Here is a 17,390-nt window from a genome sequence, read left to right on the forward strand (position 1 = left end):
TTTTTAGCGAATTTTTAAGGATTTATTCCCACTGTGCTGGTGCATCATTAACGAGCCCTCGGCTGGCCGCCTGTTGTCACCGCGGCCCAGGCAGGCACGGCAGCGTTCCCAGCGGTGACATCTGCCGCGGCGGGCGCGGGGCCTGGCTACGGCAGGGGCGCGGGGCGCGGGCGCGGGGCCTGGCTACGGCAGGGGCGCGGGGCGCGGGGCGCGGGGCCTGGCTACGGCAGGGGCGCGGGGCCTGGCTACGGCAGGGGCGCGGGGCGCGGGGCGCGGGGCCTGGCTACGGCAGGGTGCAGGGGCGTGGTGGGCGTGGGGCGCGGGGCCTGGCTACGGCAGGGGCGCGGGGCCTGGCTACGGCAGGGGCGCGGGGCGCGGGGCGCGGGGCCTGGCTACGGCAGGGTGCAGGGGCGTGGTGGGCGCGGGGCGCGGGGCCTGGCTACGGCAGGGGCGCAGGGGCGTGGTGGGCGTGGGGCGCGGGGCCTGGCTACGGCAGGGTGCAGGGGCGTGGTGGGCGTGGGGCGCGGGGCCTGGCTACGGCAGGGTGCAGGGGCGTGGTGGGCGTGGGGCGCGGGGCCTGGCTACGGCAGGGGCGCGGGGCCTGGCTACGGCAGGGTGCAGGGGCGTGGTGGGCGCGGGGCGCGGGGCGTGGTGGGCACGGGGCGTGGGGCGTGGTGGGCGCGGGGCGCGGGGCGCGGCGGGCGCTGGGCGCGGCCCTCCGCCGTCCCTCACGAGGTTCTGATGTTGGCGTCACACTCTTCCAGGAGCAGGATCAAGTCTTGGATCAGGCTGTGCTCTCGGCCGTGGGTCACGCGCATGATGTCGAAGGCCTAAGGGCAAGGAGGGAGGAGAGGTCAGAGCCGGGCGAGAGCGGCAGGTTCTGGTGGCTCCACTGCCGGGGCGGGCGCGGGGGGCGCCGGTGGTTTGTAGAGCAGCGATCCACCACCAGGACGCTTCAGCAATGTGTGCAGCCGCGGTGGGAACCCAGAGCCGGGCGGCGACATCGCAGCCTTGTGCTCCGGAGACCCCTGGAGACGGGACTCGGCGGCTGGAAGCACCAGCAGGGCACCTGGGAGGACCGAGCTCTTGCGGGAGGGGGGCTCCAGCGCTGACACGGAGCCCGGGCCTCCAGCTGAGCGGCCTCCGGCGCTGACACGGGGCCCGGGCCTCCAGCTGAGCGGCCTCCGGCGCTGACGCGGAGCCCGGGCCTCCAGCTGAGCGGCCTCCGGCGCTGACACGGGGCCCGGGCCTCCAGCTGAGCGGCCTCCGGCGCTGACGCAGAGCCCGGGGCTCCAGCTGAGCGGCCTCCGGCGCTGACAGGGAGCCCGGGGCTCCAGGCTGTGGCGAGAGCTCTGGGGCCCGGCTCGGCCCAGCCAGCGGCTGGGAAGCGCTGCTGATGCGGAGCGGCGGGCGGCCCTCGCGGCGGTGCCGACGCGGGCCTAACGCAGAGGCTGAAGGAAGAGGACATCAGCCGGCTAGACAGCAAAACGATGGGACATCAAAATGACCGGTGGCCGGATAGGAAGATTTCCTGAGCGACAGACAGATGAAGAGGAGAACGGAGGAAGGAGACTCGCAGCCTGATTCCTGTGCGCGCGGGCGCAGCCTGGCCGCGGGGGGCGGCGGGCCTCGTCCAGGGTGTCCCGGGGCGCAGCCTGGCCGCGGGGGGCGGCGGGCCTCGTCCAGGGTGTCCCGGGGCGCAGCCTGGCCGCGGGGGGCGGCGGGCCTCGTCCTGGGCCGGGGGACTCGGGAGCAGCGCCCCGGGCGGCCAGCTTGTCTGAGGCCCGGCCGAGCGGCGGCCACCGCAGAGGGCAATTCTGGCTTCATTTCCTCCCTCAGCCGAGCTGACTGGGAAATGGGGAGCGGAGCTGGCGCGGGGAGGGCCCCGGCGCCTCCGAGGGCGGCCCTGCCCCGGCCGGTCCGGGCGCGCGGCTCACCACCCACAAAGAACGGTCCCCACCGACTCCAACCTCATCGCTTCTTTAAAAAGAAAGTAATTTTAGAACTGTTACGACAGATTACACAGAATGAATAACTCAGATAACGGGTTCAAGCCGGAAACCATGTCCCGCTCATACTGATTTTTGATGCAAACATATTAATCTTATTGCAATCTCCTACACTTTCCCTGCCCGGGAATCCAGTCCGCGACTTCAGGGCGGAGGCAGCGCCGGCGAGGCCGCGAGGAGCAGGCGTGAGCTTCCCCGTGCCAACGCCGTCCCAGCAGGAGGAAGCAGGTGCCCAGTGCAGGACATGCAAACAGGTGTGCAAGAAGCAAGGGCCGCCCAGACCCCAGGCCTCTGGCACTTCGAACACCAGCTCCCAAGCACAGTGCGGGGTCTCTGGGAGGAACAAGACCTGGCCTTGGCTTTAGGGGCGCTCTGGCCTGTCAGAGTCAGGGTGTAACTAGTTTGTCATCACCATAGCCAAACTGTATTCTATAGAAGTGTGACACATGCTAGGCCCAGAGGAGGGAGGGCCCAGGGCCCTGTACCAAATAATAATAATAATAATAATCATAGTAATGGTGGTGGCTGATGATGAGGATGTATAACCTCGGGACGGGTCACAGGCAGGCGCCCATGCCTCCCGGGCTGCTCGTGAAGCCCCGTCTCCTCCCCCAGCCTCGGGGTCTCCACTGAATGAGGACACCGACAAGAAATTCCACCGCAGACGCCCCAGACCCAGACAGGACTTGCACTTGATGCTGTTTCCCACTGCGGTTACTGATTTCTAACTGAATTCTCTGGCTGTGGTCGGAGACTTTACTTGGCATGATTTTACATGAATGAATCTTCCACATTTATTGGAATTTGTTTTATGGCCCAGAATGTGGCCTACTCTATATGTGCTCAGTAGACCCTTAGGAAGAACGTGTATTTTGCTGTGGTGTGAAGTGTTTATAAATGCTGATTAGACCCCACTGCTGGTGGTGTTATTGAATTTTCACACATCCTGCTGGTTTTCCGTCGAGTTCTTCTATCTATGTAGACTAAAGGGCTTTGGTGCCTCTAGCTATACTTGTGGTTTTGTTTACTTTCTCCTTTCCGTTCTACCTGGTTCTGTTTGCAGCACTGGGGTTTGAATGCTGGGCCTTGTGCTTGCTAGGCTGCTGCTCTGCTGCTGTTTTTCAAGGGACGCCTTTAGGAGCAGGAGCGGCTCTGCCCAGGTGTGTGCTGACCTTCGCTCGCCTACGTCAGGCTCCTCAAGAGTTGCTGGAATGACGGGCCTTCGCTACAGCTTCTCTTCTATGGAGATGAGGGCTTGTGGATTTTGTGCCTGGGCTAGCCTCAAATCCTCTTTCTAGCTCAGCCTCCCAAGAACCTAGGACTACAGGCGTGAGCCGCAAGTACCATTTGGTTTCTGAGATATGGTCTCACTTTGTTACGCAGGCTGGTCCTTTCAACAACGTGTTAGAGGTTTTATTTAAACATTTATTGCATCTCTTTAATTCTTAGTATTTTATTCTGTTTGATGCTATTATCAATAGAATAATTTCCTTAATTTCATTTTGAATTGTCTGTTGCTAATACATAAAAACACAACTGACTGATAATGTTGATTTTGTATTCTAGTTTGTGGATTCATTTCTTAGTTCTAACAGTGTATGTGTGTGTTTGTGTTTTCTCTATACACAGCACCGGGTCGTCTGTGATGAGATGATTTTATTTCCTCTTCTCAGATCTGATGCTTCCAACATTGTTTTTCTCAGACCTTTCCCACCCACCTGCTTCTCTTCTCCTTCTGGGACAATAACCTTAGATCGATTGTCGCTGATGTACAGATTCTGGAGGCTCTAGCTAATTGTACTCTTCTCAGTTCTTTCCCCCTTGTTTTTCAGGTCAGGTGGTATCTGGTCACCAGTTTGTTCCTTGGTAGCCTCTGTTCTGTTGCTGACTCTATTTTAGTTAGTATGTCTCCTGGATCTTAGATTCCTGTTTGCTTCTTTGTATCTTCTATTCCTTCCCTTCCTTCCTTTCTGTGCTGGTCTTGATGCATGAGTTCAGGGCTTGGGTGCTGTTCCTGAACTTTTTTGCTCAAGCCTAGTGCTCTACTATTTGAGCCACACTTCCACTTCCGCCTTTTTGGTGGTTAATTGGAGATAAGAGTCTCATGGAGGGTTGGGTGGGGGGGCGGGGGGGAGCATGGGAAGGGATGGGAAGGGGAAACAAAGGAGGAGGCTACAATGCTTGATAAGAAATGTACTCATTATCTTTCCCATGTAATTGTAACCCCTCTGTACAGTATTTTCACAATTTAAAAAAAAAAAAGTCTCATGGACTTTCCTGCCCAGTCTAGCTTTGAACCTTGGTCCTCAGATCTCAGCCTCTAGTTAGGATTATAGGTGTGAGCCACTGGAATCCAGCTATTTTCTATTTCTTTACCGTGATTTTCTGAATTTTTCATTTGCTTGGAAGGTATTTGTAATTGCCTATTTAAGCATTTTATAAGAGCTATTTTAAATTGTTGTCAGATAATTCAGGTACCTCTGTTATCCAGTGATTGCTTTTTTTCACAGTTGGGATATTCTTGGCTCTTTGTGTGATCTTTTTCACTTGAGACATAGTCACTTTGAGTGTGCATTTCTGAGCTGCTGAGTTTCGCCCGAGCCTTGTGTGAGCTGTCCAGCAGAATGGGGAGCAGCACCTGCCCAGTGTCGGACCCCCGACTCCTTCTTGCTACTTCCTAGCAGGGAAACCCTGCTTCGTGTTCTTTATGAACACTTACTCACTGCGCCTGGAGCTTGTCCACGCTTTCTTCCTTACAGTGTCTCTTCTGGGTGCTGTTACTGTTCAAAACCCAATGCTACACTGTTACTTCTTCTGTGAAGGTGAGTGACGCAGCATCCGTAATAGCCCCCTCTGTCCCGCTCCTTCCTCCCGCTCACGGATGACTGGGACGCTGCGCGTTTCCAGGGCCGGGAACAGCCCGGAAGCTCCGCCGCCGCCAGCTCTGCAAGCCAGTGTGCACCTGTCTATTTCCTGTGCGTGTCGAGGGCTCGCATCAGACTCCTAAATAAGAACACGACCGAGGGTCAGGAATCCCTAGAGCAAACCAAGAGATGGGAAAAACAGCACCGACGCTTTAATCAGCTACTGTGAGGGGCGGGAGCGGGAGCAGGCTGGGGCCGGGACCTGTCTGTGCTTTGCACGGGGCCGGCTGGATGTGAGGGAGCAGCTGAAAACCGCACATCACAAAAGGAGCGGCTTGAATTCCTATTCCCACCCGGGAAAAGACAGACAGAGCCTCACCATGGAAGAGGCCGGGCTAAACAACGCCTCACCATGGAAGAGGCCGGGCTAAGCAAAGCACAGCGCAAGCAGTTTGAATCTCCAGCCTGAAGAGGCAGCCACTGAGCAGAAAGTCAGCTGATTTGCAACCGACCTCTATAACCAAGGCCAGCCTAGCACTAGCCAGGGCGGGGCCGGGCTGGGCCCCGGGAGCCTGCAGCAGGCAGGGCTTCGCGAGGTGGAAATGAGAATGGCTCCGAGCTGGCCACATGGCCTCTTCTTCCGCAAGAGCCCGGGTCCTGATGGTACCTGCAACGTCTGTTTCTGAAGCTTCTCGGCTTTCTGTTCCTCGCCAGGCTCTGGAAACCTTCTTCGCGCCATTTTATTCCATTATCTCCGGGGTCTCCATCATTTCAGGAGGCAAAGAATCCATTCCTGTCCTCCTGCCGGCCGCCCAGTCCCTCAGCCCGGCGTGTGCAGGAGCGGCTGCCACCTCGGACCGCCCGGCCGGCCGGACGCTGCTCTGCGGCCGGTTCTCAGCCAGGGCAGCACAGGCGAGGGCCGCCAGGCTTCTGAGGCCCCGTGTAGCCCCGAGAGCCTTCAGGAAACACATCCCCGAAGCACGACCCTGGCAGGATTGTGCCCGAGCATGTGCCTCTGCTCGACGCCCCAGGAGATACCCACGGCCATTCCTCATCCCCACGCCCAGTGGACACACACCTACACCAGCAGCGCTGCCCGCAGGACGCTCGCCCTGTGAGCGGGTGGCCAGAACCAGCCGCCGGTCCCACACCCCCTCAGCTGGAAGCACGCCGTGCGCCCGGCCTCGCCCCCACAGCGCCACGGAGCAGCCAGTGGCCTCCTAAAAGCAGAATCCGCGCGCGGAGACCGCCCTGCACGCGGCCAGCTGCACCCGAGCGCCCGGCGCCAGCCTCGTGGCCTCGTGCCGCACCCCGGGGTCCTTCTGGGGTGGCGGAGGCCGGGAGGCTGCGGTTGGAGCTCAGGCCTCACGACCGCAAGCTCTGCTCCACCCCACCCTCCATCTGGCCGCGTGAGGCTCCTGCCTGGGCTGCTTTGGGGGAAATGCCCCGATGATTGCTGAGGGAAGTTTCTGGAAGAGGCGAGGCTGGCTTACAGGAGGGGAGACGAGGTCACAGGGTGTCAGGGCCCTCGGGAGCATCCAGGGGGCTTGTGGGCGTCTGTACCCGGCCCTGCTCCATCACCCAGGTGGGGTGAGGCCTGGTCTGGGCCTGGCCCGTCTTTGCGGCTGGCCCTCATGTGGAGAGGGGATCCCCACACACGCCCGGCTCTCCCTGCATGGACTTGGGGGGGGCTTGAAGGCTCCCCGCCTCCCGAGTGCACTGCAAAACCGCCTCTGCGGAAGCAGCGCGGCGAGAGGACCGCGGGGGGGGGGAGGACCGCAGGGGGGGAGAGGACCGCGGGGGGAGGGGAGGACCGCGGGGGGAGGACCGCAGGGGGGAGGACCGCAGGGGGGGAGGACCGCGGGGGTGGGGTGGGGGGAGGACCGCGGGGGGAGGACTGCGGGGGGGAGAGGGGAGGACTGCAGGGGGGAGGACCGCGGGGGTGGGGGGAAGGACCGCAGGGGGGAGGGGAGGACCGCTGGGGGGGAGGACCGCAGGGGGGGAGGACTGCGGGGGTGGGGGGAGGACCGCGGGGGGGAGGACCGCGGGGGTGGGGGTGGGGGGAGGACCGCGGGGCGGGGGAGGGGAGGACCACGGGGGGAGGACCGCGGGGGTGGGGGGGAGGACTGTGGGGGGGAGGACCGCGGGGGGGGGTGTCCAGGTCCTATTCAAAGCTCAAAGCACAGGGCGCTTAGCGGCCGTGCTGATCGGGTGGATCCGCTCTGCCTCTGCCCGTTCGTCTCCTCGCCACAGCGCCTTCATTTTGCACAACACAGGAGAAAGCGCGTGAGCCCACTCGGCGGATGCGAGCAAGCTGTGCGTGTGAGGAGCCCGCCACACAGCCTGTGGATTCACCTGGAGACTTCTGGAAGGCGTGCTGGCCCCGACCTGGCGGGCGGGCGGGGGCAGCTGCCTCTAGTCACTGAGGTAGAAACCGGAGACCCCACGCGCTGTCGGCGGGCTGCAAACCCCAGACCAGGCGAGGGGAGGGGAGGGGAGGGGCGCCCCACAGCGAGGAGCACCCCAGACAGACCAGGGGAGGGGAGGGACGCCCCACAGCGAGGAGCACCCCAGACCAGGGGAGGGGACGGGAGGGGCGCCCCACAGCGAGGAGCGCCGGCACCTCCCGGTCTGCTAAAGGTGTCAGGGGAACGAGAACAGAAAGGGTGAGAACCTTCCAGAAACCCTAGAGTTCCTCCTGTTGCCTGAGAGCGGATGTCAGCAGCGTCAGGAGCGGCCTTGGACGAGGCCGGCGCACTGAGGGAGCTGATTTTTAAGGCTCCCTTAGGTATTCGCTAGTTTTCTCCTCTAAAAACGCTCACGCGGCAGCTGCGCCCTCCCCTCCCCTCCCCTCCCCTCCCGCCACAGCCCCTCTGCAGACGGGCCGTGGCGCTGGGTGCACCTGCGCGGCCCACCCGGCGGGGCCAGCCGAGCTCCGGAGCACCGCGGGGGGGGGGGGCGGCACTGTGCAGGGGGGGAAGGCGGGGGGGGCGCTGTGCAGGGGGGAAGGCGGGGGGGGCGCTGTGCAGGGGGGGAAGGCGGGGGGGCGCTGTGCAGGGGGGGGAAGGCGGGGGGGGGTGCTGTGCAGGGGGGGAAGGCGGGGGGGGCGCTGTGCAGGGGGGGGAAGGCGGGGGGGGTGCTGTGCAGGGGGGGAAGGCGGGGGGGGCGCTGTGCAGGGGGGGAAGGCGGGGGGGGGTGCTGTGCAGGGGGGGAAGGCGGGGGGGGCGCTGTGCAGGGGGGGGAAGGCGGGGGGGGTGCTGTGCAGGGGGGGAAGGCGGGGGGGCGCTGTGCAGGGGGGGGAAGGCTGGGGGGGGCGCTGTGCAGGGGGGGAAGGCTGGGGGGGCGCTGTGCAGGGGGGGAAGGCGGGGGGGCGCTGTGCAGGGGGGGGAAGGCTGGGGGGGGCGCTGTGCAGGGGGGGAAGGCTGGGGGGGGGCTGTGCAGGGGGGGAAGGCTGGGGGGGCGCTGTGCAGGGGGGGAAGGCTGGGGGGGCGCTGTGCAGGGGGGGAAGGCGGGGGGGGCGCTGTGCAGGGGGGGGAAGGCGGGGGGGGCGCTGTGCAGGGGGGGAAGGCTGGGGGGGCGCTGTGCAGGGGGGAAGGCTGGGGGGGCGCTGTGCAGGGGGGGAAGGCGGGGGGGGCGCTGTGCAGGGGGGGGAAGGCGGGGGGGGCGCTGTGCAGGGGGGGAAGGCGGGGGGGGCGCTGTGCAGGGGGGGGAAGGCGGGGGGGGTGCTGTGCAGGGGGGGAAGGCGGGGGGGCGCTGTGCAGGGGGGGGAAGGCTGGGGGGGCGCTGTGCAGGGGGGGAAGGCGGGGGGGGGCGCTGTGCAGGGGGGGAAGGCTGGGGGGGCGCTGTGCAGGGGGGGAAGGCGGGGGGGGCGCTGTGCAGGGGGGGGAAGGCGGGGGGGGCGCTGTGCAGGGGGGGAAGGCTGGGGGGGCGCTGTGCAGGGGGGAAGGCTGGGGGGGGGGCGCTGTGCAGGGGGGGGAAGGCGGGGGGGGCGCTGTGCAGGGGGGGAAGGCGGGGGGGGCGCTGTGCAGGGGGGAAGGCTGGGGGGGCGCTGTGCAGGGGGGGAAGGCGGGGGGGGCGCTGTGCAGGGGGGGGAAGGCGGGGGGGGCGCTGTGCAGGGGGGGAAGGCGGGGGGGGCGCTGTGCAGGGGGGAAGGCTGGGGGGGGGGCGCTGTGCAGGGGGGGAAGGCGGGGGGGGGCGCTGTGCAGGGGGGGAAGGCCCCGGGGAGGCGGCGCTGGGGGGGGAAGGCCCCGGGGGGAGGCGGCGCTGTGCGGGGTGGCGGGGAAGGCCGAGGGGGGCGCTGTGCGGGGGAAAGGCCCCTTCCAGCAAAGGAGACGCCCTGCGAGCATGAGCTGAGTCCCGGCCTCAGCAAGGAACTCATCCCAACGCCAGCCAGCCCCCCATCTGCCTCCACGGCTTCCAGTGTGTAAATGTGCCTCAGTGCCTGCTCACAGCCCTGAGCTGGTCACAAAGGCAGCCGCGGGGGCCGCGGCTTTGCCCAGACCTAGGGTTCGCAGTCCAGGTGGGCAACAAGGGCTCCTTCACAGCGGACCTGTGCACCTTGGGCGCGTGTGCACACCCACGGGACACCCACGGGCCCCACGGGACTGCCGCGCCCGCGCCAGCAAGAGGCACAGCCGGTGCCCGCCCCCCCGCCACTCACCAGCCGCAGGTTCTTCATGGCCTGGGGAAACATGGCTTGGTGCAGCTGCAGCTTCCCCACCTTCATCACCTGCACGCCTCGGACCGGATGGCTGCCCGGGAAAAAAACCCTGCAGGAAACAGAAGGCAGCAGGGTCAGGAGCCCTCGGGCGGCTGGAGGGAGCTCAGCAGCCAGGACGCAGCGTGCCGCGCGCCGCTGCGCCAGAGACGCCAGCGGCAGGGCCGAAGACGACGGGAAGGTCTCCTGACCACACGAGGAGAGGCACCAGCGTGGTCCCGCGCGTGGGGCGGGGTGCCGCGCTGCATTGTGGGACAGGAGCCGGCCCCGCCCTCTCTGAGGAGCGCAGCCGGGCACAGCCTCCTTTCTGATGGATGGAGTTTCTTTGGTTCTCCCGGGTGGATTCTTTCTGCTTTTCCTGTAGCCTCCAAGCCCTAGGTTGACGGTGCGCCGCGGGCTTCACCCCCCCTCCCCCACGCACTGGTCCTGTCGTCGTCTTGGAGCAATTGTTAGGTCAGGCCGCCGCTGGTGCAGCCGGCACCGTCTGCCCGCAGGAGGAGCGCAGCACGCGCAGCACTTTCAACAGGACAGAACGCAGCTGCAGACCGAGCCCGCGCCTGTCTCATGACCCAGAGACACATTTAGGGCCTCGTGAGAATGACACTCGCCCAGTCCAGACTCACAAGAACCTTCTAGGTGGGATTCAGTGGCTGGGCCTCTCGTGCATGGCCCAGGCTCAAAGGCATCTCTGGATTTTTCCTGTCCGGAATGGGGGCACCATGAGGGCCCCGCACTGCGCCTGGGCGGGAGGCGGTGCCCATCCGGTGGGCCTTAGTACGCACTAGACGTTCTACTAGTGTGCTGCCCGGTGAAGTGAGCGGTGACTGAGCTGGGCTGGACCAAGGAAGGCTTCCTGGAAGAGGAGGGAGGAATGAACGGGCTCCCAGCTGGAAGGGCTGGGTGGAGGATGCGGCCCCAGACCTCGGGGGATCCGGCAGGGACACAGCGTCCCCACGGAGAGCCGCACCGCACCGGAGGCCCCGCAGTTCCCAGCCCCAGAGCCAGCGGTCGGCAATCTGTGTAACAGACACCGTCCTCCATTCCTTCATTCCTGCTGAAGGAAGGCCGAGAGCAGGGCTGGGGCGGGGGGAGAAACACAGGGGCCACCTGGGCCCGGCCGTGAGGGCAGCGGCCCGCCGGGCACAGAGGGAACACGCGGTCACTTGCAAGGAAAGGCTTCAGACCCTGACAAAGGCTTTCGCGCAGGACGCCATTAGCAGAGCCCAGCTGCCCGCGCGGCCTCTGAGAAGCGCACCTGGCGGAATTGGATTTTACTGCTGTGAATGTGGCACAATGAAACTTAGAGGCAAAAAAGTAATTCTATACTAATAATCTCTCCGTGAAGTGGGCGTCTGTCATGTCAGAGCAGAAGGAAGGCTTGGGTTCTGAGTAACCAGGCTGTGCCAGGTACAGGGAGATTAACTCCCCCCCTGGCTCAGGCTCGAGGGGAGGGGAGGGGAGGAGAGGGGGAGGGGAGGGGGAGGGCCACTGCGCAGGGCTTCGCGCAGCGGTGGGTGCTGAGTGCGCCACCTCCTGGAGGCCCCCAGCGGACTTCCGGGATCAGATGAGCCCTGGGCCAGCCCTGAGCCAGGGTGCCCTTCTGATGTGCGGAGGAGGGGGAGGGAAGAGGCCCTGGGGGGGTCATCCTGTGCAGGACTGTCTGAAATGGAGGGCGGCCCAGGACTGAGGAGGAGGGCTTGGATGTCCCGAGGGCTGAGAGGCGTCTGCTGAGAAGTGGGGGGAGGGGGGTGGAGGGTCGGTGGGGCTCGGGCTGGGGCCTGTGGGAGCCATCCCTGAGGGAGCCCAGACCGCATAGAGCCTGGGGAACAGCAGGTAAGTTACAGAAATGAGAAGACTGGGGAACCTGGAGACCCCAGCACAGGGAGCAGCCAGACCATAGGACGGGGGGAGGGGGGTCGGGCGGGACGGGGGGGGGGGAGCCCCAGGAGGGACGGGGGAGGCCCAGGCAGGACGGGGGAGCCCCGGGTGGGACCGCCCCCCCCCGCGTGTGAGGGCATGCGCACCACATGCGAGGCTGCCCTCCCCCTGCACACAGAAGCAGGATTGGAGGGGGCTGGCTGAGAGGATTTCATTGGACAAGAAACAAGCCAGAAAAGAGACCCAGAGGCAGAGACTCGCGTGAGGATGGTGGCAATGAGAATGCGACCAATACAACTATGGCTGCGAGCTGACTCCAGCCAGCGCCCTGCGGAGACACCAGCAAAACCACCGTACGGAAGCCATTTGCCGGGTCGTCTCTCCGGTCAGGATGCCGGTGTAGCCTGGGAGGCTGTCTTTGTGCAGAGAGGTGGGGGGGGGTCTAGCAGGCAGGAGGAAGCGCTCTGGGGCCTGCGTTTGGACCCACGAGCACCAAGGTCTTGCTGTCACATTTCACCAGGGGACTGGGACTCAGGGAAACTGGTCTGTCCCCAGTGGGAAGGACACAGAAAAGATACTGGTAGCAGGACCTCTGTAAGTCCTACAGAGCGTTTCTGACATGGTGCTTCATTAGAGATAGCACCTTTGCCATTTGCAGGTAGGAAAAAGCATTCAGGTCTGTTTCTCAAAGTCAGACACAAAGCACACAACTAACCTAAAAGAGCTCACCCTGTCCGCTTACACTGTGCTGAGAAACCAGTCAGCTCCAGCTGTATGGACTTCAGTGGAGAAATGTGGAATGCTGATGCAAACAGAAAAACCACTGCATCTCTAATGAAACTATTAGAACAATGCACAGTGGACAATACCACAGCAGTGGGGTTGGGGTGCTGCAATCCGAACCCACCAATCAGTCTTCCACCACTGAAGTGAGCACAGACATGAGGTGCTGGCAGGTGTGGAGCAGCATCACCTGTACAACATCCTACCAAACCGAACTGAACTGAGCCAACCCAACCAAACCAAACAGAACAGACCCCAACCCAACAGAACCAAAGCCGTAAGCCACACTGAATCTCACCAAGCCCACAGGATTAAATTCCATTTCCTAGGAAGAGCAGCCAGCCAGACTGGGAGGTAGGAAAATCTACAAGACCTTGACCCAGGGTCTTCAACAGGTCAATGTGCGGGGGGCGGGGGAGACAGTAGATTAAAAGAGCCTAAAGACATAACAGCCACTTTTGATATATGTAGATCTTTGCAGCCTCAAGTGAAAAAGCTAAGGGATGGTGCTGGGCTCCAGTGCGCACACATGCAGACAAAAGCTTCTCTTCTGTTCGCGATAAAGCAAGCACTGGCAGCCACAACCTCCGTGGAGGCCCGGGAGGAGGGAGTCTGGTCCCGGAGGGCCGAGGCTAGCCCTGGCCACAGGGCTGACATGAGCGCCGCCCTTCCGCAGGAGGGAGGGGGCCGCGCCGGCCGCACCTGCGGTCGGGAAGGGACGTGTGGGTGGCTTCTTTGTTCATGGAAACCCCTGCGTTGGAGAAGCCCTGTGCCCGGCCTAGCTGCTGGAACTCCAGCAGCCAGGAACTCTGCTCTCCCTTGGCTTTTTTTTCTTGGCAGTACTGGAGTTTACACACGCTACGGAAGTGTTTGACCACTTGAGCCACGCTCTCAGCCCTTCCTGCCTTCAATACTTTTCAAATATGGTCCTACCCCCCGCCCCGCCGTCATGGACTGCAGCTGTATGGCTCTTCTTGCATAGCTGGAACAACAAGAGGCACCTCGCGCTCTGCCTGGCTTTTCCTGTTGAGATGAGGTCTCTCCAAGTTTTGGCCAGGGCTAGCCTGGACCCAGATGACAGGCGTGAGCCACGTGCCTGGCTCTCCTTTGAGACTGGCTTTGAAAGGCCAGATGTTTCCAGTGGACAGGCTGAGCAAGCAGCTCCTCTTAGAGAATATGATCTTGTTTATTTTTGCCCAGCTCTACTCTAACTCATACCAGAACCAATGACAAGTGTTTAAAAATCGCTAAACTTGAAAGATGTGCTTGAGCTTTTATACGTAAAAGAACTTTCAGGCCCAGTAATAATGTTAATAAACGGAGTCTCGGGTTTGACAAGGTGGATTATGACACACTTGCAAACCGTTTCCAGAAGATGGCTGGTACCGGCTCTGCTGGCGGGGCGGGGGGGGGGGGAGGGGGGCTTGCAGTGCCCAGCCCAGCTACCCAGACCTTAGAAGACGTTTAGGACAGTGTATGGAATCTGGAAGGAGCGGCCCCTCCTATCAGCGAAAGGCTGTGTTCTCCCTGCGAGCCCCACCTCCTCGTCTGGACAGCGGCGGCAGGAAGGCCTCAGAGGCTCTGTGCAGCTTAACCCATCAGCTCTGCTCTTTAGCTCAACACAAACAGAGAACCACATTTTTTTTTAAGTTTCCGATTAAGCTGGGAAGTGATTACAGGCACTCAAGCTACCCAGGAGGCTGAGATCTGGAGGGTTGTGGTTCAAAGCCAGCCTAGGAATTAAAAGTCCCCGAGACATGTTTCCAAAATGCTTGGCAAAAAGCCAGGCTGGAGGCATAATACAATGGCAGAGCATGCAGACGCAACGCGGGGCGGAAAGATCAGGAGCAGCACGGTGTCTGCTGCCCCATCGCCTGGGCGGCTGCCATTCCCCTCACCCGGGAGGCGGGCGATGGTGTGCTGAGTGCCCACTGTACGCAGGGGACACAGCAGCTGGGGACAGGGCCGAGCAAGGGTGCCTGGTGCTGCTCAGCTTCTTTGCTAGGCAGGAAAGGCCAAGGGAACAGCTACCCCTGCGTGCTGGGCTATGCTGGAAGGATCCCAAGACCACTCCACAGTAGAGGTTCAAGATTAAGGCCTGTGTGCCTATGTGCGTAGTGCCAAAATCCTAACACAGGCATCAACAATGAAGACAGTAGCAGCTAGTAACTGCTGAGACGCCATTTCACCCTACCGCACCCTGTGAGGCTGGTGCTTTTAGCAAACACACGTTAGAAAGAGGAAACTGACGCTCCAGAGGTTCGATCCTGTGCTGGAATGACAAGCTCTGGAATGACCGCCACGGTCCAAGCCAGAGGCCCAGGCTTCCAACACAACCTCCACGGCTGGCTGCCAACCTCCTGCGCTGCCCACGGGCAGCACGCTATGTCTTACCATGAATTCTCAGGGGCCCGGAAGGTGGCTCAGTGGTAGAGCGCTTGCCTTGCATGCCTGAGGCCCTGGATTCGATTCCTCAGCACCATATAAGCAAACAGAAAAAAGCTGGAAGTGGCGCTGTGGCTCAAGTGGTAGAGCGCTAGCCTTGAGCTGAAGAGCTGAGGGACAGCGCCCAGGCCCAGAGTTCAGGCCCCACGACTGGACCCAAAAAAAACAAACAAAAAAAAAGATGAATTCTCACAGCAGGTTAAAGAAGAGATCAGTAAAGCATATGTCCCTAAAAATTAGGAGGGACTCAGGACTGAGATCAGGAACTAAGAACCCTTCTGATGCCGATGGAGAGTGGGAGTTCTCTGGGCGCTGTGGATCACGCTACAATCCTGGCTAATCCCAAGGCTGAGGTCTGAGCATCGAGGTTCAAAATCAGGCAGAAAAGTCCTCGTGAGACTCTTACCACCAATCAACCACCAGAAACTAGAAGTGGAGCTGTGGCTCAAAGAGCCAGGCCCTGAGTTCAAGCCCCGCAACTGACCAAAAAACCCAAACAGTAGGCACATCAGGCTGCCGCTGCCTCTCTGGCCCCTGGAGCCTGTGGCTGGAGGCTTTGGGAGGGGCGGGGGAAGGATGCTGGGAGGGGCAGAGGCAGGTCCTGCTCCAGGGAGCCGGATGGGCAGCCCTTAGTTTGACTGCCCACTAGACTGACTGGAAATGAAGACCCCAGAGCTGACCAGTTCTCTGAGGGCCGGAACCCTAGACCAGTAAAACATTCTTAAAATGTCAAGAAATTATAGCCAGGTACTAGTGGCTCACAACTATAATTCCAGCTTCTTGGAGGCAGACACAAGGAGGATCACAGTTTGAGGCCAGCACAGACAAAAGTTCAAGGGAGCCTGTCTCGGTACAAAAGCAGGGTGCAGTGGTGCAGCTCTGTCACTCCAGCGAGGACCTGTCCTTGGCAGCAGATGCAGGGACTCGCTGTCCGCTTGCCCCGGAAGGCAGCTCGACCCGACCTGCACAGAGGATGGCGGCGTGTCAAGCCTGCCTAGCACCGGCCGAACCACGCCAAGGCCCTGAGTTCAAACCCAGCACCACCCAAAAAATGAAGAGGAAAATCCTTTACAGGGCATCTCGATGAGACAAACACATTTTTTAACCAGCAAATAAAAAAATGTAGTCGTAAGGAATATTAGGAAGAAAAACAACATTTGGCTGGGCCGAATTCCAGGCGTCCGTGCGGCCCGGGTCTGCTCCCCGCTGCCCGGACCGGCTCTCGCCAGCCAGCGTGACCACAGCCAGGCCGCCAGGGCGCCCACCAGCGGCCCCGCGCCGCAAGTGCCGCTCTGCTTCCCAGAGAGGCAGCCACGGCGCAACTCACCACCACCACCAAGACCACGCCTCGCAGTCCCCCCCACCAAGACCACGCCGTCCCTCCCACCAACACCACGCCTCACAGTCCCCCCCCACCAAGACCACGCCTCACAGTCCCCCCACCAAGACCACGCCTCACAGTCCCCCCACCAAGACCACGCCTCACAGTCCCCCCCACCAAGACCATGCCATCCCCCCCCACCAAGACCACGCCTCACAGTCCCCCCCACCAAGACCACGCCTCGCAGTCCCCCCCAAGACCACGCTGTCCCCCCCACCAAGACCACGCCTCACAGTCCCCCCACCAAGACCACGCCTCACAGTCCCCCCCACCAAGACCATGCCATCCCCCCCCACCAAGACCATGCCTCACAGTCCCCCCACCAAGACCATGCCATCCCCCCCCACCAAGACCACGCCTCACAGTCCCCCCCCACCAAGACCACGCAGTTCCCCACCACCACCAAGACCACGCAGTCCCCCACCACCACCAAGACCACGCCTCACAGTCCCCCCCCCACCAAGACCACGCCTCGCAGTCCCCCCCAAGACCACACCGTCCCCCCCACCAAGACCACGCCGTCCCCCCCACCAAGACCACGCCGTCCCCCCCACCAAGACCACGCCGTCCCCCCCCACCAAGACCACGCCTCACAGTCCCCCCCCACCAAGACCACGCCTCGCAGTCCCCCCCCACCAAGACCACGCCTCGCAGTCCCCCCCCACCAAGACCACGCCTCGCAGTCCCCTCCCTGGAAGCGGAGCTGGTGAACGTGCGCAGACTCCCCCAGAACTCGGGGACCCAGAGCCTGTAATTTCCCTGAAAAAAGACACAATCTAGACCGTGAACAATGCGATGCTCTTTAATTACCAGCTGAGCTGGAGAGCGTGGGACGTGGGCGCTCCACGCTTACCGGTCATTAGAATTCCAGGATTCTGAAGGCCAGGGAGCCTGGGAGGACGCTCTGCCGCCCAGTCAGAGGGGAGCCAAGGACGGTGAGGGTGGCTCACCCCAGACCTGAGCCGGGCGGCCCTGCGCGTGAACTGCACCCCAAGCCAGGCAGCCCTGCGCGTGAACTGCACCCCAAGCCGGGCGGCCCTGAGTGTGAACTGCACCCCAAGCCAGGCGGCCCTGCGCGTGAACTGCACCCCAAGCCAGGACGGCCCTGAGTGTGAACTGCACCCCAAGCCGGGTGGCCCTGTGTGTGAACTGCACCCCAAGCCGGTGGCCCCGCACGTGAACTGCACCCCAAGCCAGGATGGCCCCGCACGTGAACTGCACCCCAAGCTGGGCGGCCCTGCGCGTGAACTGCACCCCACCCGGACGGCCCCGCGCGTGAACTGCACCCCAAGCCGGGTGGCCCTGAGTGTGAA

At 62.6% G+C, this 17,390-nt stretch overlaps 1 protein-coding gene across 6 annotated transcripts in view; it reads right to left on the reverse strand.

The window, feature by feature from the left end:
- Positions 1–17,390, reverse strand: part of Smyd3 (SET and MYND domain containing 3) — a 401,196-nt gene continuing 383,806 nt past the window's right edge. For 5 of the 6 annotated variants that reach the window (XM_070023183.1, XM_070023182.1, XM_070023187.1 and 2 more), the window contains 2 exons: positions 9,534–9,642; positions 1–830 (listed from right to left, as the gene is read on the reverse strand). In XM_070023183.1, coding sequence (XP_069879284.1) covers positions 729–830; positions 9,534–9,642 — 211 coding nt within the window. In that variant the 3' untranslated portion in view covers positions 1–728. The remainder of the gene's footprint in view (positions 831–9,533; positions 9,643–17,390) is intronic. The other variant, XR_011372134.1, reaches the window with a different exon arrangement.

This window comes from Dipodomys merriami, unplaced genomic scaffold (assembly GCF_024711535.1).
Source record: "Dipodomys merriami isolate MVZ:Mamm:240054 unplaced genomic scaffold, mDipMer1.0.p SCAF_158, whole genome shotgun sequence".
In the NCBI taxonomy this organism is placed as follows: Eukaryota; Metazoa; Chordata; class Mammalia; order Rodentia; family Heteromyidae; genus Dipodomys; species Dipodomys merriami.